General features: G+C 41.2%; 1 protein-coding gene across 3 annotated transcripts in view; it reads left to right on the top strand.

Annotated features, from left to right (window-relative positions):
* BRF1 (BRF1 RNA polymerase III transcription initiation factor subunit) overlaps window positions 1-23,076 on the top strand; it is a 165,864-nt gene that overhangs the window by 80,809 nt on the left and 61,979 nt on the right. For all 3 annotated transcript variants that reach the window (XM_052696023.1, XM_052696021.1, XM_052696022.1), the window contains 6 exons: window positions 1,031-1,180; window positions 2,790-2,883; window positions 12,142-12,268; window positions 13,513-13,552; window positions 13,642-13,734; window positions 14,529-14,807. In XM_052696023.1, coding sequence (XP_052551983.1) covers window positions 1,031-1,180; window positions 2,790-2,883; window positions 12,142-12,268; window positions 13,513-13,552; window positions 13,642-13,734; window positions 14,529-14,807 — 783 coding nt within the window. The remainder of the gene's footprint in view (window positions 1-1,030; window positions 1,181-2,789; window positions 2,884-12,141; window positions 12,269-13,512; window positions 13,553-13,641; window positions 13,735-14,528; window positions 14,808-23,076) is intronic.

Below are 23,076 nucleotides of genomic sequence, written 5' to 3'. Positions count from 1 at the left end.
TTGCATCTTGGAATTGGTCGGTTTTATTTACTAGCATGAAAAAATCACACTTTTCCTAAGGCTGTATTTGTGCCAATACTCATTTTTACATGAAAGCACTTGGAAGCGGGTTTCCTTAAGCTGTTCTCCCAGGCAACTCACTTGCAACGGGCACTTTGGTTTTTATGGCCATGGTCAGGAGGTTACTGCTTTTAAAGTTAAAATCTTAAGGTTTGGCTTAATATCTTAAGGTTTGAGGGAAACGTGTTTGGAAGTCGTTGCTCAATCCGCAGGATGCTTCATGTAAATGCCTTTGTGTAGCCATGTACTGCTGGTGTGGGTAATTAGGGATAGCAACAGGGCATCGTTGTCAGAGCTCTGTGCTACGTGGAAGCGCTCTGATTAGTTGTAAATCTGTGTGGCTGCTGCAGCGCTTTGAGCTGAATTTTCATCTTTATCAGTGTAAGTGCCCACATAGGAGATCAGCTAAGGAAATTGAGTCGGGGCTAATAGTTAACAATTTACCTTACATCATGGATTTTCGGTCAAGTGATAAAAGGCAGGCAGGAAATGAGTGGCTGATACCTCAAATCAGAGTAAACATGTGTTACGTGCGGCTTTTACAAGATTGTTTGATAAATTATAAATTGGGTTAGGCAAAGCACAATCCGCGCTGACAGATTTCGGTGGGTCTGAACCTGATAACACCAACACTTGAAATGAGTTTATACATCAGGAGACACATCCTGGGCTGATGTAAATCGTCGTAGGCTGTTGACATTAATTGGGTTCCAGCAATTTGTGCCTGGATACAGCTTTGAACCCTGGAAAGCTCTGAGGACAACGTGCTTTAAAAGCCTCTTGTCTGTAAGCGAGGAAGGATTTTGTTTTAGCTATGCCTGTAGTGAAAAGGTGATCCTAAAGTTTCATCTGTGCTGCTCTCTGCTTGTTCCCTGAGATGTGAAGCAAGCCGACCATGACGGCCTCGCAGTTCTGTGTGTCATAAATCAAGGTTTGGGATTAGGAGTAATTGTGTTACTTTCTTTTGCAGATCCGTGTTTATATATTCCTCGTTTTGCCCATATGCTGGAATTTGGGGATAAGAACCATGAAGTGTCCATGACGGCTCTCAGGCTACTGCAGAGAATGAAGCGAGACTGGATGCACACTGGCCGCCGGCCGTCTGGGCTCTGCGGGGCAGGTGTGTGAGATGTGGGGTGTCAGATGTGTGAGATGTGGAGTGCCAGATATGTCAGATGTGGGAGATGTGGGGTGCCAGATGTGTGAGATACAGGGTGCCGGGTATGTGAGATGTGAAGTATGTTGCTACACCTGAATCAGGTTGTGAAAGATGTTCTGGGAACTGGGAATATCTGTGGACTTTCCGATTTCCTAGGAGCTCAAATTTCAGTTCTGCTCCCACATTCCTTGCTCAAATCCTTTACCTCTTGCATTTTAACCTTTCTGGGGCTCCTCTCACTCCCATTCTGCAAGCTGTAACTTTTTGTCAGCTAAAACTGCACCCCTCGTGCAAGCACTTGGATATGTATCTTTACACTGATTCTTATGCAAGAATGCCCTCTCTGACCTAATACGTAAAATTATTTTTTTCTCAGTCTTTTTCCAAGATTCATTGCAGGCGTGATGCTTAGAAAAACCTACAGGTTGACATCAGCTAGTGAGGTCAGACTAATGAGAAGTGCATGTAGCCATAAAGTTGGTGTATGCACTTGATTATATTTGAAAGGTCTTGTATGTGCTTGAATGGTGCATAATCATAGGGAACCCAAAACTATGCAATCTTCTTACAGGCTGAGAGAGCTGGGGCCATTCAGCCTAGAGAAGAGAAGGCTCTGGGGACTCATGACAGTGGCCTTTCAATATCTAGAGGGGGGCTGTGAGAAAGAAGGGACAGACTCTTTAGTAGGGTCTGTTTTGACAGGACAAGGGGAGATGGTTTCAAACCATTCTATAAGTTGAAGCAGGAGGTGCTGAGTTCCTACATCCTTCCACACATTAAACAGCGCATGGAGTTCATGGCTTCTTTTGGTTCCTTGGCCTACATGTCTGTGCCACGCATTGTCTGGAGCTGTGTGAAGGAGCAGTCATTTGATGTTCCTATTAGGAATTGGAGCCATTCTGCGTGTGCCTGAAGTGGAGCTCTGGTTTTGTTTCCTGGAGAAAGGCACTTCTGCATGCTTAAACCTGTTTTGCCCACTGAACCACCATGTGATGAATGAATGAGATTGATGCCTCAAAACAGCTACTCTGTCTACTGTCCTGCTACTCTGAATCAAAACACTAATGCAAATGCAAACAATTGCACTTGTCTGGCTGTGTAGAAGGTCTTGCATACCAGCACTTGTGCACCAGCAGGCTGGTGGTAGTGGTCACAGCACTGAGGAGAACAGCTTAAGCAGGTTCTGTGTTTTGCTTCCAGGGATTTAACTGGAAAGCTTTTTATTCAACTAGTAAGTTCTGCTAAAAAGATGATCACTTTGACAATGTGTGATCAGTCTGAAGCTCTTGTGCCGTATTGAAATAGCTGTGGTTTCCACGGTGAGCTAAAGCATAAAATTGTTAGGGTGCAGTTTGCAATCAGCTTCGTTTTAGTGGGTAGGAACAAGGTCTGTAAAGTTGAGTCAATCGCATGTATTCAAGGATGCAGCTGAACTTATGTTATAAAGAGCATTTAGTGCTCTTTATCTGAAGGCAGGGGCAAAGAGAGGCTGTCCTTATCTGCCTGTTTTCTGCTTTTCTTCAGCAAATTTTCCTCTTTCTGACATTGACTGTCCCTGCTTATTCTCCAGCTCTGTTAGTGGCAGCGAGAATGCACGATTTCCGCCGCACTGTTAAAGAGGTCATCAGGGTGGTCAAGGTTTGTGAGTCCACGCTAAGGAAAAGGTCGGTGCCATTTTATTACTTTTATCTTTCGTTTACAGAACTGAAAAGTGGTGTTGTCTAAAATGGATACATATCAGAGAAAGCCAGGTTATTTTCCTTTTCACGAGTGCCAGGAATAAAATAAGTACAATGTGTTTAGCTGGTCATATTGAAGTACTAACCCTGCCTCTTATGCAAGGCCTCAGATGCTTAGCAGAGGTGGTAGGAAGCACTGTGCCTGTTTCACAGGTGAGGAGTTTAAGTCAAATAGTATTCGGTCGTCAGTGTTAACAGAGGAAATGATTGATTCTCAAAGCTGAGGATGTCCTGCAGGATTTTCTTACCTTGATCTAGAATACTGTGCTGGAAAGTCTTGTCCTTTTGTTGTACAAACTATTTTGATAAAACGTTCATTTTCAATATTGTTGCACTGCTAATAAATGGAAGACAGCACAACGGCTTTAACTTCACCAGAGGGATTCATTGTGGTGTTATCAGCAGAAAGTAAGAATTTTGTCTGCACCTTTGAATTGGTTTTTGTTGAACAGATCTACTAACGCTTCCACGTATTGATGAAGTCAGCATTAGTAGCAGTTACCCAACTTCTCCCAGGTTTGAAAATCTGTAGCCTTTTCTTTTAGGTATGTGAAAATTGACCTAACTGTGAAGCCATACTTTTTGTTGCCCCCAGTACAAAATTTTTCTACCAGCGGAATATTTTGAAGTTGGCTGAACCAAAGTTTTGTCTTCAGAAAGTTCCCCTGGTGTTTTACTTTCTCACCACGTCTAGACTGGCCCAGACACATCTAGCTGGATCTAATTTTTGTTAATACTATTCACTTCTTAATCATGAAAAATATATTTGCTCTAGATCTTCATTTGTGGAGCAGGAGTGATAACATTTCCCTGCCTTGCCTGGGTGCTGCAGGGATACATTTAAACTGTTTAAATGGCTGTAGGCACTATAACAGTTAGGATGAATGAATACAAATGCCACTTTTTTTCCTCCGGTCAGCAGGTCATGTGTTCTAATGTGCTTTTTTAGAATTGATGATTTATGCACCCACAGTCGATTCCAAGACACCTTGGTTACGTGGTTGAATAGTTCATTGGTACTGAGAAAATAAGCATAATAAACCGGAGTTGGAAGGAAAATTAATTTGAGCAATTGTTTCAAGTGGAGAGATCTTGCTTCAAAATTCATGCTTTGAAATGTTTACTCAAGTCACACACATCAACTGAAATGACAGCGTTATTTACTTTGACAGGGTAAACGTGACAGCTGAATTATTTTCAAGCAGCTATAATTACAACTATATTTATCACGAATCTATAAATTTGATTGATGTTTTTCAAATAAGAGCACGTTATATGGTACTTAATGAAGGCAAATAAAAAATACCATTGAATAACTGTTTCTGCTCCCCATTTTTTTCCTCATCTTTCAAGAATTCCTCTCAGGATGCCATCAAGGAGAAGTTGTCTGAATTAATAAGCAGTTGTTTCATGTTCTTAAGAAATCTTTGCTTCTCAGTGTGTTGTAGATTTATTTCCTTTTAATTGTCACTGTAGCAATTCTCAATCTGCAAAGAGCTGCTGCTGCTCTGTGCATTGTGAAGCAGCTGAGTGTGGTTGGGTGAAGAGCGTTCATGGGCCGCCTGGGGTGCTGTGCTTGCTGCTGGTGGCTTTCCTAGGAAAGCCCTTGAAGGAAACCAAGATAGAGTCCAGGTTTCCAGCCTCCAGGTTCTCCCTGTGTGGTGGTTGGATTTTCACATCCCTCCCTTCCACGTGTGGGGTAGACAGGGCTGTACAGATCAGTGGGCAAGGAGGCAGGAACGACAGGTTTTAAGAAGGCTGTGTTAAGCTTACAGCTGGGCACCAGGGAGTGGGGTTCAGGAGGAGGCTCACCAACGTGCGCTGCACCTTCAGGCCTTAAAAATGAATGATCATAAACGGAACCTGGTTTGAAAGGAGGAAGCAACAAAGCATGGAAGTAGCCTTTAGACCCTGTCATCCATCTTCAAATCAGGAGATCTTAATCTAACTGTTTGGCTGGAGAACGGAGTGACTTTATTTCTAGCACGTGTGGCTCTGGTAAGGGCTCAGTGAGAAAACTTTGTAGTTACTTCACAGAGCCTTTTTGCTTTAGGTTTGGAAGCACACAATTAAAATGTAAAGCTTGTTGCTGTTGTTGAAAGGGAAGGCATTAAATATTAATAAACGTACTGATAATTCTGTCTCGCTTCCAGTCTAATTGAAATGATATTAACTTACAGATCACTTTATATATTCAGAGTACTGTACAAATATTAACTAATTAGTCAAATTGTTATTTTTTTTTTGTGTAATCTTCTGTGGAGATAACAGAAATTAACTTTTCCTAAACTCAGTGCTCTTATTTTATTCTCACAACTGTGCCTGTTTAATGCACCTGTCTTCGCTTCTGCTTCTTTAACATTTACATACATTGCCCCTCGTCTGTTTGTTCACCTACTGCATACTTTTTCTGCACACTAAATTATGTTCTTCGTGCAGTAGGAATAATTTTTGTGATTTTCCACTGTACATTATGTAATACGGTGCGGCCCTTACGCGTGTTTGAAGATCTTAGGCACTACTTCAATAGAAATTTAAAAAATCAGCTTATCTTTGTTAACACTTGTGTTTTACTTCTTTGGTTCTCTCTCTTTATCTTTAAATAAGCTGCTTTTTGCATTAAAAAAAATTTCTTCTCAGTTCCACGAAGTCCTTATCTGTTTAAAAGCCTATTTGTGATGAACTTCAGACGGAGTAATGTATCAGCAGAAGTGAAGCTTGATTGAGCAGGAGTTGAAATGAAAGGCCAGAACAGCACCAGAGCTCATTTATGAGGCAAATGTTTTTTCACACAACAGAGCGGTAGAGGAAGACAAAACCTCATGATAAAAGAACACTGTTTACCACTCAGGGTGGAGATGCTGCAGGGGCTTTCTTAAGCAGGGTCCTTTGGGTTGTGTTCTGGGGATCCAGCTCCAGCTCTTTCAATGACGGCTTTGGAAGTTTTCTGGAAAAATGAATGACTTATGCACAGAGAAAAGCTGCCGTAGCTTTTCTTGTTCTCACTGCAGCAATATCTAGTTCTCATAAACTTGGTGTCCAAACTCCTGCAGCAGTCTCCAGATGGGCAGATTTCTGCAAGCAAAAACAAAGAGAGGAGTGGTTTGGTACGTGAGTTCAGAGCTAGGATGGGGAGAGAAGGTAATGGGGATGCTGCACAGCTGGCTGCAGGGCCGGGTCTTCCAGAATACCAAAGCTGTATCACTGCCACAGCTGAAGGGAAGGCTGCCTGGAAGTTGGTGTTCTGCTCTGATACATGTACAGTTGTACTAAAACCCTGTGCCAGGCTGAGAGAGCAAATGGAGAAATACTTTATGCCTCAAGTTAAATAATGGAGAAATGTCTGACGTCCCAAGTTAAATATTCAAATGACTTATAGGTGATTTCTAGCAATCTGTCTAGGAGAGTGAGTCAAATGGGGCTCGACCTGTGCCTGTTGGTATTGCATACTTTTGCAAGCTTGTTTGTCTACTGTAATGACAAAAGGTTTTGTTTTTGATGAATCCAATTTTGCCAGCTGTGTTACTTTTTATAAATCTGACTTCTTTACAGCTCGTAAGCTAATGCATTAATTAGAGTCCTAATATGTTTCAGTACTTCATGCTTATTTTAAAAACTGCCATTTCAAATTTATTTGGTGGCTGTTACTTTTGATACAATAATTAACTCTTAGCACTAACTCGGGCTTAGATCTTGTAAACAGTTTTCTCTGTGTTTGACTTTGCTCGTCTGAGCGGCTCTGCTAAGAAATGAAGCCACATGCTATTTTTCTTTTCCAGGAGATTACAGAATGTTTTGACAGAGTGCAGTGGAGGAACCATGCTAATGGAGTACAATTTTAAGTAGTGCTGTAGCGTTTTATTGCTGTGGTGTGAACACTGGAACTGGGGGAAAGACAAGGACAAAGAATTCCAGTGGGTTTGGACTGATTCAGGACAGCCCATCAGTGGGATGATTAGTGGGTTAGTTGTTGCACACAGATGTTGACAACTGTGTGTAAGCATTTGTGGAATTGAAAAAAATAACGATAACAAATTTGTGATATTTTACATCTCTTTTTTTGGTGGAAGCAAGCAAAACGTACTGATTCCTAAGGGCGCTTCTGATTCGTACAAGAACAAATCTTTCGAGATACCTATTGTTTAATACTTAAAAAAAGGAAAGAATTACTAGCAAATGAGCACCGTAAATGATCAGCTCCCAGCGAATTTGCAGTAAATGACTGTGTTGTGTGTACTGTTAGTCCACCACAAAAGCAGATGAAATGTATTAATGTAAGACACTGTGGGAGTTGTTTAAGAGAAAATATTTCTAGGTGTTTTGGGGTAGGAGCACAGGGAGGGTAATTTAGCACAGCTCAGATGATAAGTTGTACATGGTAAAAGTACAGCAATCAGGTGACCTCTGATTTAGTCTCCACCTTTTAGTAGTGAGATACCTACTCAATAAGCTTCAAAAGTATCTCTTTTTATGTTGTTGCAAGTTGTATATTGTTATGCAGATGTAGGTTGGGCTGAAAGTAATGCCTCCTATTTATTTCCAAGGAAACAACAAGAGCTACAAAGAGCACAATAACACTGTTTGATAGAGCAAATTTTCAGTTACAAAACAGTATTTTTCACACAGTCACCACCACTAGCTCTGCATTTTCTCCAGCAATGAACAAGAGCCTGCATGCAGTGCTAGTCACAGTCTGCACCAACAGAGATGACTCACTGCTGAAATGCACCACCCACTGCCTCACCAAACTCACAACCACTGTTTGGTCATTGTCAATGTTCACTTACTGTCGATGAATGTCACTGGGTGCCATTTTTTCCGCAACGAGGAATTCAGTTCCACCCCTCAGCTTCATTTGTACTTCCACGTGAGATGCTGTTCTGTCAGACTGTCCCTCTACTGCCACCTTGTCACACGGCAACAACACGTAGTGGGATATTGGTGGGAAGGTCCGTCCTCTACTGCCATACCACCACCAATCTGCCTTAGACATCGTGGGTCAATAGAATAAAATAGGAGGTATTACTTTCGGAGCATCTCTTTTGTGTACGACAGTTGCATATAAAGGAGATTACAGTTCTATTTGTTTACATGCTATGGGATACTGGAAAACTTTTATATCCTGTAGGAAGCATTTCATCTGTATATTAAGTATCACTGTTATGAGTTTATGTGCTTCCATAAATAGTTCATGCATAAACATTGTATAGCTTGGAAAAAATGGGTAGAGGAGAATGATGCAGTAGACATTTGTAATTTAGTAAACAGTGACCGTTTGCCACAGCAGTGCAAATTCTGACCTTTTCTTATGTTAGTGGGCACACAGGTTTGGAGTGGTAGGCAGCACAGATGAGCACCCTTAAGACAGTAGGGATGTAGTAAAATAGTTTTGTACTCAAGTAAAACATAACAGTAAGTCCTTTACTTTTCTTCAGCTTGTAAATGTCGGAGTTGTCAAATCAGCTGCTTTGTTCACTACAGTATTTTTTAAAAGAATGCCTCCGAGTTTCTGATCTGTCTGCCATTCTATGCAGAGGTCCATCCAGCACAAGGTACCTCTGCTGCACCACCTGCTTTCTAGAGCTGGGCACTGACTGTGCGTACGTAAGAGTGCAATCAGATGCTGTGTAGCTCACCATGCTTCTCTGGTCCTGGCTGAGATTTGCTGGCACTTTCAGCTACTTTTCCTCTTTCCTCTGAATAGGGAGCAGAGGGCAGTGCGGCTTCTTCCAATTTGTCCCTGCTCAGAAGTCCCTCTTGGACTTTGAACTTGAAGTCCCGAAGCATTTGTGAGTTAGCCTCCAGAGGACCTTGCTCTTTTGAATGCTTTGTTGCACCCCACCACCGCAGAATTTCAAGTAACCACTAAAACTGAGCATTCAGCTGTGCATGGAAGCCTTTTTCATGTTTTTTATCCCCTAAGCTGTAGACTGGATTCATAAGTCTACACTGGACAGCGTTCCTGAAACAAAACAAAGTGGAAAAAAACCCATTGCTCGGCTTCAAAGTGACTGACCCATTTTCCCTTATTGGGAGCTAAATTAAGTGTGAACGGAATTGGTTTACTGCTTGGTGCACAAAAGTGCTTGATCAGAGCACGAGGTGTGTTTTTGTCTGTAAAGGGGTGGAACAAAAGCTGTGGAAATTTTTCTTTGGGGAAAAAAAAAGAAGGGCTGGGGATAGGAACAGTGACACCAAGCCCTGGAAAAACTTTGCTCCCAAAGGAGCTTGCTTGAAAGAGTCTGTGAGAAACTGTAAGAGGAAGGTTTTTACTGGAAGTTGAATCTTAGCCTGAACTGATTGCCTCTGCTTCAGCTATAAATAGAACATACTTGTCTGCCAAATTTCAGTTTTTGGAGCCCTTTTGAATTCATGCCAAGGTAATAATATCTTAATTTGTGTATCTGTTTGTTTTCCTCCCTTGGATGACTTAAAATGGCTACTCTTATGAGATTTATTATTCATTTTTTAGATTAACAAAATTACAAAGTGAACTTGGATATCATTTCTATGCAGAACTTAAAAAATAGCCAGCAGCTAGTTGGTGGGTTTTTTTTCATGACGATACTCCCTTGCCCCTGAAATTATCATGCTTATAATTAAGATTGCATCAGTTTTTCATAGCTGCCAAACTGCTGTTGCCTTGTTCCATGCAGCGTAGACTGCTGTGTGCATCAGTTTGTTGCCTTGGTGGCATGTGTCCAAACACTGGATAAAATTAAAGAAATGTTTAGAAATATGCAGACAGGATATCAGCCAATGTAAGATGCTGAGGCAGAAAAGTGGTTGGCAATTGCAGATATTTATTTATATCAAGTTAAAGGAGAAAACGCTGAGGGAATGGCTTGCTCTGCTACAGCGTGATGCTGAGTGTAAGATTGTATGGCCTTGCTCCTACTTCTTCTGCACACGCTTGCTGGCGTGAAATGGGCTGTATGGGGTTGTATTTTCAGCCCATGTAGAATAGGGGTCACATGTAGCCGTGCTTGGCGGTGTTTTGTGGGTCAGACGCTCATCCTGGCCTTGACTTATGGCACTATTGCTAGGGAGATTGCTTAGGAATTAACTGAACTTATTAAATTAATAATTAATTCAAGCTGTGGTCATCTTCAGGGGGTGTTTGTCATTTCAGGATGGAAGGTTGCGGTCCTGTGGCTAAGATCTGACACTTGGTAGATTTGAGCTTCCAGTCAGGGTCCTGTGCCTACATGGTCATAGCAACCAATTTCAGAGCCAGGCTGGTCAGCACTCAGCTGGTTTAGCTTGGATCAGGACTGAGGAAGGGAAGGACGTGGGCATGGGAGCTCATGGCCAGACTGGTTGATTACAACTGTGTTGTGCTGTGGATTTAAGCTCCCCTTTAGCATGGCCAGCAAACTTGAGGTTTGCCCTGCCTGGCCCAGGTACACTGGAGGTCTCAGGATGGGCCTGTGCTGCTGTTCTGACCCAGGGTTGAAGCTGGTTCTTGAGACGACACTGATGACAACTGAACATTGGCACACCCTTGGGCTAATGTCTGACAGAGTACGTGATGTGAGTCACACAAGGTCGCAAGGAGCCAGGCAGATGGAGCCTCGGGTGTCTGCAAGGAGATGTGCACGGAGTTCAGTGCTGAAATCCAAGTCATCTTGTCACTGACCTGCATTTTGCCACTGACATTTTCTACGTTGCTCTGCATGCCTACAAGGTGTTGCTGTTTTGATTTGGATCCTCATCTCAAACACTGAGCAAGCATGGCGTGGACAAACCAGATGTCTATGCCAAAAAGTGTGTTGGCTCATAACAGTGGGAGGAGAATGACAATTTAAGTAGGTGAGGCTGGTAGGGAGGGGAAGTCTTGCTGAAGTGGGACCGCCTCTAAAGTGCTTGATTCATATGTCAACAGCTGGATGACTGTGGTTGCATTGTGATGAATGGGAAACTGTGCTTCTAAAATGATGTCTGGATCTGGCATTAAATGAATTCTGAATTAAAATAATAGCCGTTTTGTTTTGCTCCTCAATTTATTAAAAATAAACAAATACACATAGTGATAAGAATATAGGGAGAGAGAATTGTCAGGTGCTATTGGCACTGGTCCTGGAGGTGGTTGGAAATGGAGTTTGTGTCCTACAGAAAATTTCTTCTCTGGAAGAAGAGACTCTGGAAGGAGTTTTATTACGATAAAAAGTGAAAGGGAAAAATCATGATTACTTTTTGGGAGAAAGAAATTCTGAAATGTCCTGAGCTGGGGTTGCTGCAATAGCTTTGTGTCCAGCTTTGCAGATGGGAACGGTCATTAACTGTGCTTCCTTTGGAAGATGAGAATATTCCAGTGGAGCAGCTGCAGACCTATCAATGCAGTTTTCCCATGGAAAATGTTGATATTATTAAAAGGGCACTTTCTGTCAGAAAAGCATTCTGCCAGACATTTCCTGACCTGGCTTTACACTTAACCTTTTGTCTTGTTTTCTCCATTTGTAAGATGGATGTGATGGTTCTCAACCACCTGTATAAAACGCTGGAAATTGTGGATGTAGTTAAGATGTTGCAGTGTCGTTTAAGAGTCAGTTTCTTTGAAAGCTTTAGCTGCTTTTATGGCAGTTCCCTATGGAGCCAGTCGTATCTCTCACAGAAGCAGGAGCTTCTGAAATGCAAACATTAAACAAATACAAAGCATGTTATTATAAAATTATATACATTCATCTATTCTATCTATGCAACAGGGAGATGATCCCTTTATTTTACTACTGTTTCTTTGTGTCCTGGGAAGATTTCTTCTTGTTTTTGAGCATCTCTTAAACTCTGGTGGCAGATATTTTAGTTTGGGAATCTGTTTTGTTTTCGTTGTTCATCCCAAAAGCAGCGAGACAGGAGAGACAAACTGCATTTCTCTTGTTTTGTCAGGCTGTACATAATTGATTGTAATGGCTGTTGTATTTCTGTTCAGTCTTTGTTCATCAAAAAAAAGTGTGTGTGTTGTGTACTCTAATAAATCAAAAGCTAATTTGTGATATGAAAAGATACTTACTTTGCAGCAAATGAAACAATTAGTATCGCTTCAGTTTTAATTTTTTCTGTACTTGAGCCAAAGTTTCTGGTTCTTACAGAATGTTCATTCTGCAAGTCAGAAATCTGATGAATTTTGTGACTTGTAAAGAAGACCTTAAAGATGTTAAGGTAATACGGTGTACGCTTTGATAGGTTGACAGAGTTTGAGTATACGCCAACGAGTCAGCTAACCATAGATGAGTTTATGAGGATTGACTTGGAAGAAGAGTGTGATCCCCCTTCGTTCACAGCTGGCCAAAAAAAGCTGAAGATACAGCAGGTAAATTCTAAACCTGATGCTCTGTTCATTTCTCTCCTCTTTTCTCCCTTTGGATCAATTAATACTAAATCCTAACTGGCTAGCATCTCTTAAAATTTGGTTACATCTATTGAGGTTCTTAAGAGAATGGTGAGCATTAGTACATATGACACTCATTAACTTAAGATATATATATATATATATATATTTATTTTTTTTTTTTAAAGGATATGGTTTTACTACCTCTGTGTCATCCAGAGATGCGTAGCTTCAAATGTAGCCTTAAGTATCCTCTGAGGAGGGACTGAAATGTCTTTCCAGTCTGAATCAACCCCAGCAGGAAGCACGGTGTCACTGCTCTTGTTGGTCAGATGGGGACATTGGGGTGTTTGAACAGATGAGCACCTGTGGAGCTCCCATGTTTTGCAGGATACCAGTATTTGGTGCTAAGCACAACTGCTGTATTGTAGATGAGAGCCCAGTGCACTCTGCTTGGGTGCTGCCCTGTGTGCCAGATGATGCAGTTACTTTCCCTTCGTAATGCTCATTTCCTGCTGCATGTTTCTCTTCTTCTGCTCTGACTTTTTACTGAAGCATCACATCTTTATGCCCTTGCAAAACTGGAGCCTCTCATGTGACAAATTAAGCTGAACTTACAGCATGCAGGTCTTGAAAAGCTGTTCTAATACCTGCACTTCTCTTGTATGTGCTGTGTGTGCTCTTCTGGTTAACCAGAGTTAAGAGAGTGTGGCCAAGGTGCATGCTTTGTAATTGGATCAGAAACCATGTGCTTTTTTAAAAGGCAGTAGTATTTAATATTCTAGATATGCTATCATTTAAAGGGCTCTTGATGTGTTTATGATGTTCTCAAGAGTCAGTCAGATGCTGTAGGTCAGTGCTGCAGACTGACATTGCATGTGTGCCACATCTGGCCTATGCACAGCAATTTCAGGACTGTCCTTGCACTTGCTCGTATCTACAGGCACAATCATAGAGCTTGTTGCTATAGACTGGAGCCTTCTATATGCAGCTTGCTGAAGTAGAAGTTCCTTTTGAAGTATAGAGATTTCTGACATAATGTTTTAAATTGGCCAGTTGCTTGATACCTATGGCGATATAAAATAATTTGAATTAGGATTTGGAATCTTCTTATTGCTTTTAAAATACCTTGTGATTCTGTGTCTGTGTATACAGTTCAGAAATAGTACAGAGATGTTTTTGAAGTAATTTCATGGTTGTTTTTTTTTTGTTTATTTTCATTTCAGCTTGAGAAGGCGTTATCAAAAAAGCTGGAAGATTTTGAAGGTATAAGTTGTGTTTAGTGTAACAGATCACTCATTTCTTCAAAATTGCATTGATGATTGCTGAGTTTTATTTTTATTTCATCACCACAGGTGAAATATCAAGCTATCAAGATGAAATAGAGATTGAATTAGAAAATAGTAGACCAAAAGCAAAAGGCGTATTTGCAAATTTATCTAAAAGTGGTAAGTATAAAATCTTGTGACTGCTTAAATAATAATAGGTTCATATCCTGCAGACAGTATTAAGTCTGTGAACTTGATTGTGATAAATGTGATCATGTAAATGCTTTGGTAGTAAATAATCTCTGTTTATTGTACGAGGGTTCTCTCTGCTTTTCAACTCGTCTTGCCAGTTAGTTGGTTCAGTTGTCAGCCTTCAAATGAACAAAATGCTTAATACAAAATTAAAAATAATAAAAAAAAAGCAAAATAAAAACAAAAATGAAACTTGTTCCTTACAATTGCAGTACAGCAATCGCTTTCATTCTCGGTAGCTTATAAGTTTGGCACTGATACCTGAGAATGTCTCTTTTCATCACTAGTGTTGAGTGCACAGAATAGCAGTACACAGACCCTTCTGTCAGTGAATGCCCTGGTTGACAAATTGATATGGTGGCTCTCTGTGCAGGTTTAATTGGCCATTCATTGGCCAACAGGTAGTTGGCTTCTTTTGAAAAGGCCTTTTACCTGCCATAATTTGATAACACAATGCTTCTATTTTAAACAGTGACTCTATTCACAAAAATACACTTTAATAGCCAGAGTCATGAATTTGAAGAGTATCTGGAAACTCTCTACATTCATACATTGTACTGAAATAGTGTGTGTTTTCTACAGATTTTCTCTGCTGATTTTTTTTTTTTTTTTTGCTTTGATGGAGTATTTACACTATTTACTCTATTTACTTAGTTTATGTAACAGATGGTATGCAGTGATTTGGGGTTTTTGTTGTTTGTTTGTTTGTTTTCTCCTTACAGATTCTATAGAAGATAATACGTTAAGCATATTTGGAGAAGAAGAGGCAGAAGATGAAGAACTGGAAGCAGCTGCTAATCACTTAAACAAAGACTTTTGTAATGAACTTCTTGAGAAAGATAGGTTAAAACCAGGTGAAGATGGAGAATGCAAAAATGGAAATGAAGCTCCTGTAAGACCACCCGCACTGGAATCCTTACTTGGTCCACTCCCCACCGCAGCTAGTCTTGGCATAACAGAGTCCATAAAAGAGTGTATTTCCTCTAAGGACCGAGAGCCTGGTGAGTAAAACATCAGTTCAAGAAAACCTGTGAGAGGATATGTTGGATGCATGCAGCCAGATGTAGGTTGTGTATTTTCTAGGCATCCTAATGGTTACTTTGACAGCAATTCCATGAGTCGCTGTAACACTGACAGGAGCTGTGAGACTGGTCGAGACCAGTGGTCTGAGACATTGATATTGGTCATTGACATCTGCTGCTCAGGAAGCTTCAGGAAAATCTGGAGTGCCTGATGATTTTCTGAAGCCTGAGAATGTGTATTTCTTAGTCGAGTAGATTTGCAACCATACGGTAGCTGATGGGCATATTTCAAGCCATGCAGTCTCAATTAGAAAATTGGAGGAAGCAGATTTCTATAAGGATGACTGGAAATTAATAACCAAGTATGAGAATTTTAGATGAAGGCAGGCTTTCATCTAAATTTTCAACCATGTTTTACTGGAGCCAGATGTGATGCAGTCTGACTAAGAATATTCAGCCATTTACAAACGACAAATATTTAAAATGTTTGAAAGTGAAATAACTAGTTGTATGTATTTTCATTGATCCAGGCTTTGTTGTCTGTTTTGGTGTGTTTACTGTTTTATCTTTAAAAAAACACCAAATAGCTCTGTGCAGAAAAGGAAGACCAGGACTGATGAAAGAATCCAATTTTGGCGGAGCCATAAAGCAGGCAGTGTTGCAAACAGCCAGTCGTTCAGGCAGGTTTGTTTGCTTTCTCCTTTGTGTGCTTGAGCATTTTGAAGATGGCGTTTTTAAAATTTCTTCTGCATCTTAATGTCACTGAGATGTGGATGTATCTAAAGGGCATTTTGTTCATTATCACAGTTAATTTTTCCGTCGTAAGACTCACCTGCCTGAATCTGTTCTGTCAGCTTGGGGGCAGATCCAGCAGAACGTTTTGCTGCCCGAATTGTTCTGATGCTAATTTCTGTTCAACTGCACCTACTTCTAATAGAGTATTCCCTGCCTCCATAGATGAGCTGAATGCATTCAGATTCTTACTATGTCACTGTTCTCAGAAACGTAGCAGGATGATTGCATGTTTGTATTTTGTATGAACTAAGGCATATAGAAACAGTTGAGTGGTTTTGTGTTTGCTTTAATTACGATTAAGAAAATGGATGGCTCATGGCTTGTCTTTCTCTGGGAAATCAGCGGTTCGTGTTGAAGAGAGGTCAGTAATGGCTAGAAGCTGTTGTTGTCTAGCTGGCCAATGACCTGTAAAACTGAGTTCCAGTGATGGGCATTTCTCAGCTGGCACTGCTATTGACCATTTTAATGGCTGGGCTGAGAACTGAGAGATTCTAAAGATGAAGCTAAGCTGGTACAGCCAGTCTGTTCCTCTGAGTTGAGCTTCAGGCATGTGGGCAGGAGAAGCATGGCCACTCCTGCTATGGCTGCTCTGTGTTCTGCTTTTCTATTTTTTTTCCCCAACAGTAGGGAATGTGCCAAATGAAGGAAATGTTCAAAAATAAAAAGGTTTCAGTATATTCATTCTCTTCATGAAATTGGGAAATGATTGTGGGCATGGTAAACAGGTACTTATTTTTGTAATATGCTGTGAAGCTGGTATGCTGAATTGCTGTTTTGGTTGCATTTTCATTGTAGATCCTGTTCCATATATATATATATATATATATTATTATTTTTTTGAGTGACAGATGCTATTTATCTCCACGTTAAATCTGGTTGACTTTGTACTGGCACGTTCTGGTGCACTTCCCAGTCTCTGCACCCTTCCAGTGTTATGACTGAGTGGTGTAAGTGCGTCATTTCTGAGGACCTTTGGGTACAGGAACAGTAATGGAGCCTTGGTGTATTTTGGATGACCAAGAGCCTGGTCTGGCAGTTGGTCTGGGAAGTCATGTTTCTGTGTAAAGAAAACTTCTTGTAGAGATGCCCCCCGTTGGTCACTTGTGCATCATAGCACTGAGCCCCATTGGAAACGCTGTAGGTATCTCCATCGCTTCAGGCACTGATGCCTGGAGTTCTGCCTCGCCATGCTGGGGAGTCTGGGAAAGGTTTGTATACAGAGGTAGGATCTTCTGTCAGGCTGACTACTGTAGTTGTAAGAATCAGACGCCTTCCAAGCCCTCCTTGAAGTCTAAAAAAGAAGTGACAGCTTTCAAAACTAAAAATAGGATGAAAGCGGTTGCTCCAAGTTTAATTTGAGATAATACATTTGGAGATCATCTCAGGAAGCAAAAGTGGCTTGTACCTGTGGAGACTGGAAGCAAAGATGGTAACATTTCCGCATTCATCCTGTGTATCTGAATTTAGTTTAATACAATTTATATTGTGAATTTTGACTGAATATGAGTTTGCCATGGTACTTCACATTCCAGTGTCTCAGTACGTTGGAGGAAGTAGAGAGTCAATATAACACACCAAAGGTGACATTTTTGCCATCTCCACAGCTGTGTAAATGACAGAACAGGAGCTTTGCTCTCTTCCCTTAGCCCTCTCCATCCCAAAGACATTTTCCACTGTGCAGAGCATTGGGACGATGTTGGACTGGAGATCTTGGTCAGGACAACACTGTATCTCCTTGGGGCTGCACTTGATGGATGGGCATATTGCAGGTGTGTTTCTGCCTGGGGAAAATTCACAGCAAACCTTCATGGTGATACATGGTGTGGCTGGGCAGGTGGCCATGAGCAGGTGCACTGTGTGCAATGTGTAGCCTCCTAAATGCAGGGTATCTTTTCGATTCTCTGTAATAATCTCTGTTCCTCAAAAAAAAGCTCTGCTGTAGATGCCTTCTGCAAAGTCCTTTTATTTGGCTCTTACACGTGGTTATTCAGTTTATAATTGCCTACATCAGCTGCTTTGGGAAATCTTCCACCTTTGTGCTACAATGGCTGCAGCAACAGCATAAGGTTCCTCACAGGCTGCATTGGCAGATAAGAGTTAGGTGCAGAGCTTAGGTATTCAGAGAAATTCTGCCTATTTTTGCTTCACTTACAATTGGTGTTTGAGCAACATGAGACTGTCTATATGAATGTTTTATGGAAAGTGTAGTATTTTAGCAAATTTGCATTACAAAGAGGGCATGTAAGGTACTGGGTTAATGAGGCTGAGGCTTAGAATAAACATTGCATTTGACAGTTTTTTCTCCTACAAAGTGTAATAATTTGCAGAGATATTTGAGCTGAAATCTCTCTGAGTCGTTGCAAACTGCTGCTTATTCTTTGTGATAAAAGAGCTTTATTGTGGGATCACAGTTTCAGAGGTGAATCTGGGAGATCAGTCTGTCAGTTTCCTGGTGGAGCAGCGTTGCTGCACCCTCCCCATATGTACATGGGTATTCTTTGTGGATCTGGAGTTCCTCCAAACAGCACACCATTCCCTTCAGGAGGCCATCACAGTTAAACACCATGGGTTCAGTTTATCATTCTTCTTGGTGTTTCTGTCCTAATGTTTGCTGACTGTCACCTTCTCCTTCCCACGCACGCATCCAGTCCATCTCTTTATGCCACATCAGCCAAAAGTCATGAACTGAATTTTGGCCAAAAATGTCTGATAACAACAGAGATAGAGAGAAGCTACAGGGTTTAAGTTACCAACTAACTTCATATACATTAGTGTCTGCTATCCTGATAGTGTTTCAGACCTCATTTAGTTTTTGTTTTGAATCAAAATTCACATGCAGTCATTTTGGGCAACAGTTTCAAATCCTGTACGTGAGGCAATGGTAGCAGGCTTCTGCACGTCCTCATGAAAGTAAGTGGCTCTTGCAGTGAGAAATCGCTGTGCATGTACCATCTTGTGCTTGGGTAGGCATCCAGCTAACTGCGTTCAGGGCTAATTTCACAAAGAATACATGAGAAAGGTTTAGTGCTTGTTCATAATTAATAGTTTGCTCGTTTATTACTCCTTGTGTTTATCCCTCCCTTTTTGCTACAGGCGTAATCTGACACATGGGCTGAGGTCCAAAGATGTTTCCATTGATTTGTGTGGGTATTAAAGACCCCGTGCAGACAGCAGTCGTTGATCGGATGGTTGTCAGCATCCCTATATACCAACTTTTCGTTCAAGGAGGATGTGGCAAGCTGCTGAAGATGAAGTTGTACAAGGCAAGGGTTGGGTTTATCTACCACAGTGTTCTCCGGCTGCCTTCTGCTCCCATCTTTGTCCTGATCTGGAAACTGGTCAAGGAATGGCACTTGGCAGCAATGTGTGTGACTGGGAGGCTGGCTGATTCCTTCCCATCAGGGAGTCCCAGTCTGGTTGCCTGTGATGGGTAGGAAGATTCCCTGCATTGCTTCTTGCCATTACTTTTCAATAAATGGAGGCATGTTGAGTCCCACTGGGTATTCATATCTTCTTCTGTGGTCTCCCTTTCTTTCTCAGATTATTCTCTGAGCACGTCAGTGCCAACCATTTGAGAATGTATGTGTATATGCACGTATGAAAGTATATAAGAAGATATAATCAGTAATTAGAGAGAACATTATGAAGCTCTATTAAACCATAATTACCACATACATGAGAAATAAAGCTGCTGAGTTTAGCGCTAATTGTGTTACAGATGCAAAGTACAACTTGGTCATCAGTGTAAGCCTGCATGTCCCCATCCTGATGGCTTCTTCTGGCTCTGACTCTAATGGTGCTCTCACTTCCGTGGTTTTAAGCTCTGCCTGTGGAAAGCAGCAGTGTAGTGACCTCCTCAGTGCCACCTTCCTCCTCTGGTACCTCTCAGGCTCTGCTCTTCATCTTTGAGTGCCATTGGATCACCAGAGAGTATTTTCTGTGGCAGGACTAGCTCGTTACCAATCCTTAGAACTAGGCAATAAAAACCATGATGCTAGTTCATCTTTCTAATCTAGTGTTTGTATTCTTGTGTTTGGCAGTCTTGGTAGGCTGTATTGCTGGTGGAGCTTTCATTACGCTGTTAAATGAGATGTGAAGTGCTCGCTGCAGCCAGCATGGTAATAGGAGACCACCAGCTGCTTCAGATGCAGCTTTTGGTACCTGAAATCTTTGGTGGGAATTACAGATGACATGATCTTCTTGCCTGACTATATATATCACTCCCACATGAGTACTGTGCATGTATTACTCCAAAATCCACAAATACGTATTTTGTCATGTGAGATCTTTGCATTTCATTAAAAGTTAAAGGTGCTATAAATTCATTCCATATTCATATCTTGAGTAACTGGGAAGGTTAAGGGATGAGAACTATTGCATAGTTTAGCTGAAAGGTTTTCAAGCAAATCTAGAAGGGAGTTTTGGAGAGAAACCTGCATTTATTAGAGGCGTTCGGGAGATAAATGTGAGTGACAGCATATGCTGAATCATATGAATGCATTTTTTTAAGCATTGATGGATATATGTGTTAGGAATTTTCCAAAGGTTTATCAGCACGGACACTCCTCACAGGAAAGTGTGTGTCACTTCTGTCCAGCAGCACAGTGCAGGCAGGGAGAAAGGGGAAACTTGGCTGGGGCTTTAGGAACAGTCCTTTGCCCATAAATAACTGTAATTACGGAACCAGTTGTTCACCAGATACTGAGGGAGAGCTATATTCACAGTTGTCTTTGGTGCTTTGTCATTCACAGGTGCTCGTTTGTGTTTTCCTTCTGCTGGGGCTTCTTTTTAAGATTTTCTCCTTGTCAGCACTCTGTGATGTCTGAAAGGGTGCTGCTTCTCAGTGTGGAAGTGCTTTCAGGGGCATTTATATTTGCACCCATCTTTCCATGGGCTGATGTCTCTGGGGACCTGCAGAAATGCAGCCATCTCTAGGACCATTACCCTGCTCTTTAATCACTGACATTGGCTGTCATTTAAAGAAAAACTGGGGGAGGTGGTGGGAGGGTGACGACACACACACACACAGGAAACCTGGCTAAAAAGCCTGATTAGCTCCCCACCAGCATGAGAATTAAATGATATTTCCTTTTCTGCACCTGCCAAAATGTGAGCCTATTAGTGCTCACAGCTATTTGGTTCGGTGCGCTGTTTTCAGAAGGAGCGGATGGTCCTGCTGCCAACAGGGAAGAAAAATCTTCCACCAGAAAACTCGCTGAAAACTGGAATTGTTCATTAGAGAGCTGTGGAAAGTGAAATGTGCAAAGAATGGACAGAGAATGTCAAGTTAGGATGGAAAGTTAACAGCGAGGAGGAATGTTATTTAAGCAATCCATCATGGCATCTGCAGTGTCAGAGTGTAGAGCCGGGCTGAGCTCAGGGAGGCTTCGTGGTCGCAGTTGTTATTGAGAATAAAGACTTATTAACCTAGGTCAAGAAGCCACAAAACATGCCCTTGGAAGGAGGAAATACAGCACAGACAGATTTGCACGGCTTAGCTACTTTCAGTTTAATATGATGGACAATAAATCCATGTGCAGTGCTGCAGTGGATCCTGTCCGTCCCATGTTTGTCTTGCATCTTCTGAAAGAGCTGAAGTAATTCTCCACTTGGTGCCTTATTTTCTTACGATTCAGGCTCAGTTGTTACAGGCAATACCTGCAAACTAAAAATGCAAGGAGGCAGAGCCTTCCAGGGATGTGCCATTTCTGTAAGGTTTGAGGGTTGGTTTTGTTGTAGCAGTTTGGAGTTTTTTTGCTTTTCTGTGGCAGGTTTGAATTTAGTTTGAAAAATTAATTCCTGTATCCTCTTAAGGATTATCTACATCGCACCCCTAATTACTTCATCTGTTTTGTTTGCTAGTCTGAAATCCCAGGGCTGGCATCGTGGTCAAGAAAAACCTGTGTATTATGGGTTGGGCTGCAGACTTGCATAGATGACCTGTGTAATTAGGGATTTTCAGATATGACAGTATGGACTGTTGGTGGAAACTGTCACAAACTTGGCTTTGTATGATAGTAGTTTGATATGTTTGGTTTGCTAAATGCTTTCATTGACTAAAATGGATGTATTATCCAGTAGAGGAGTAACGTTAATGTTGACAATGTTGGCAATTAAAATTTGGTTTCCAAAATTACTTTTTATTACTCCTCCTTGCATTTGAATGTGTTTTCCAGTGTAACTTTAGGATGGATTCATTTATTAGATCTTTTGTCTTGTGTGACAATGAGATAATTGCTGTTTATTTGTTGTTCCGTCAGCAATTATAATCAAAGCAGCCAAAAATAGATGTTGCTTTGACTCGGAATCAGAGTGACCTGTCAACATGAGGCTACTGTACTCCTCAGCTTTTCAATTTTATTTTTTTCATGTGTGCTCACCAGAATGCATTCAGGAGGGCTGAAGAAATTGCTTTTAGAGTTTTCGGTGTTCATTAATTGCAGCGGCGCAAAGCAATAGAAACTGACAGAGAAGACCTGCTGTGGGTTTGTTATTAATAGCAAAAATCGTGATGTTTTGTTGAGGCTTGTGTGGACTGTAGTGGTGGATCAGCCAGGTGTTCTAGAGAGGGTTGCTTGTGAATTTTGGGGGCAATTGCAAAAAAATTGGATTTTTTACAGCTAAGTTTGGCTAAAGTAGAAAATACTTGAAGGTAGCAGATTGAAGATAGGGCTCATCTTTCAAATCAAGATGTCTGTTTACACAGAAGATTATAAAAGTTGTTTTCTGTGATGAAAGACAGTTTACAAAGGGATACTAGAAATAAGGGAAAGAATATGAAACGAGGGAGAGTAAATAATACTGCACAGTAGTACCAGGAAAGAAATTCAACACAAGAAGCAATGCTCTTGAGATAGATGTGAAGACATAAGCCAAAAGTAAATGTCTGTACAGGGGGTGAAAGGATGCACCATTTTCAAGCAAACTCACTACCTAAATTCTGTGTTTGACTCAGTTATGGTGGTGAAAGCACCATGTGCTCACAGATGGTGAGGAGGGAGAACAGTTCTCTGTGACCAGATCGTTAACAGTTCTATAGGAACAAAACAAATGGCTGATTTTGGAATTCACATTCCTAACTGTTTTTTTGTTAAAGGTAAAGAATGTGTATTTTTCTACACTTCTGTAGAAATCGGTGTGCTGAGATGCAGCAGTATCCTTGTAAACATTGCATTGTGTCACCAGCAGTGCTGATGTATCCTGTCCATGCTTCCAATTCATTAAAACATACTTCAATAAGAAGTTGCTTTTCCATAAAGTCCCCCTTCATCTTCAAGCTAGAGTTTTCAGCACTTTATAGAAGCGCTGCTTTCCATGTCTTCACAGCATTCACTGCTCTGTAGACTCAATTCTTCACCAAGACCAAAGATGAAACCCAAGACCACAGACAAAAGCAGAAACCAGCTCTTCCAGTTCTCCCACGTGGCCAGTGTTGGTGTGTGGTCATCCTGCA

The sequence above is a fragment of the Tympanuchus pallidicinctus genome, unplaced genomic scaffold, assembly GCF_026119805.1.
Source record: "Tympanuchus pallidicinctus isolate F22 unplaced genomic scaffold, pur_lepc_1.0 scaffold3, whole genome shotgun sequence".
Lineage (NCBI taxonomy): Eukaryota > Metazoa > Chordata > Aves > Galliformes > Phasianidae > Tympanuchus > Tympanuchus pallidicinctus.
This window is presented reverse-complemented; position numbering and strand designations above follow the sequence as displayed.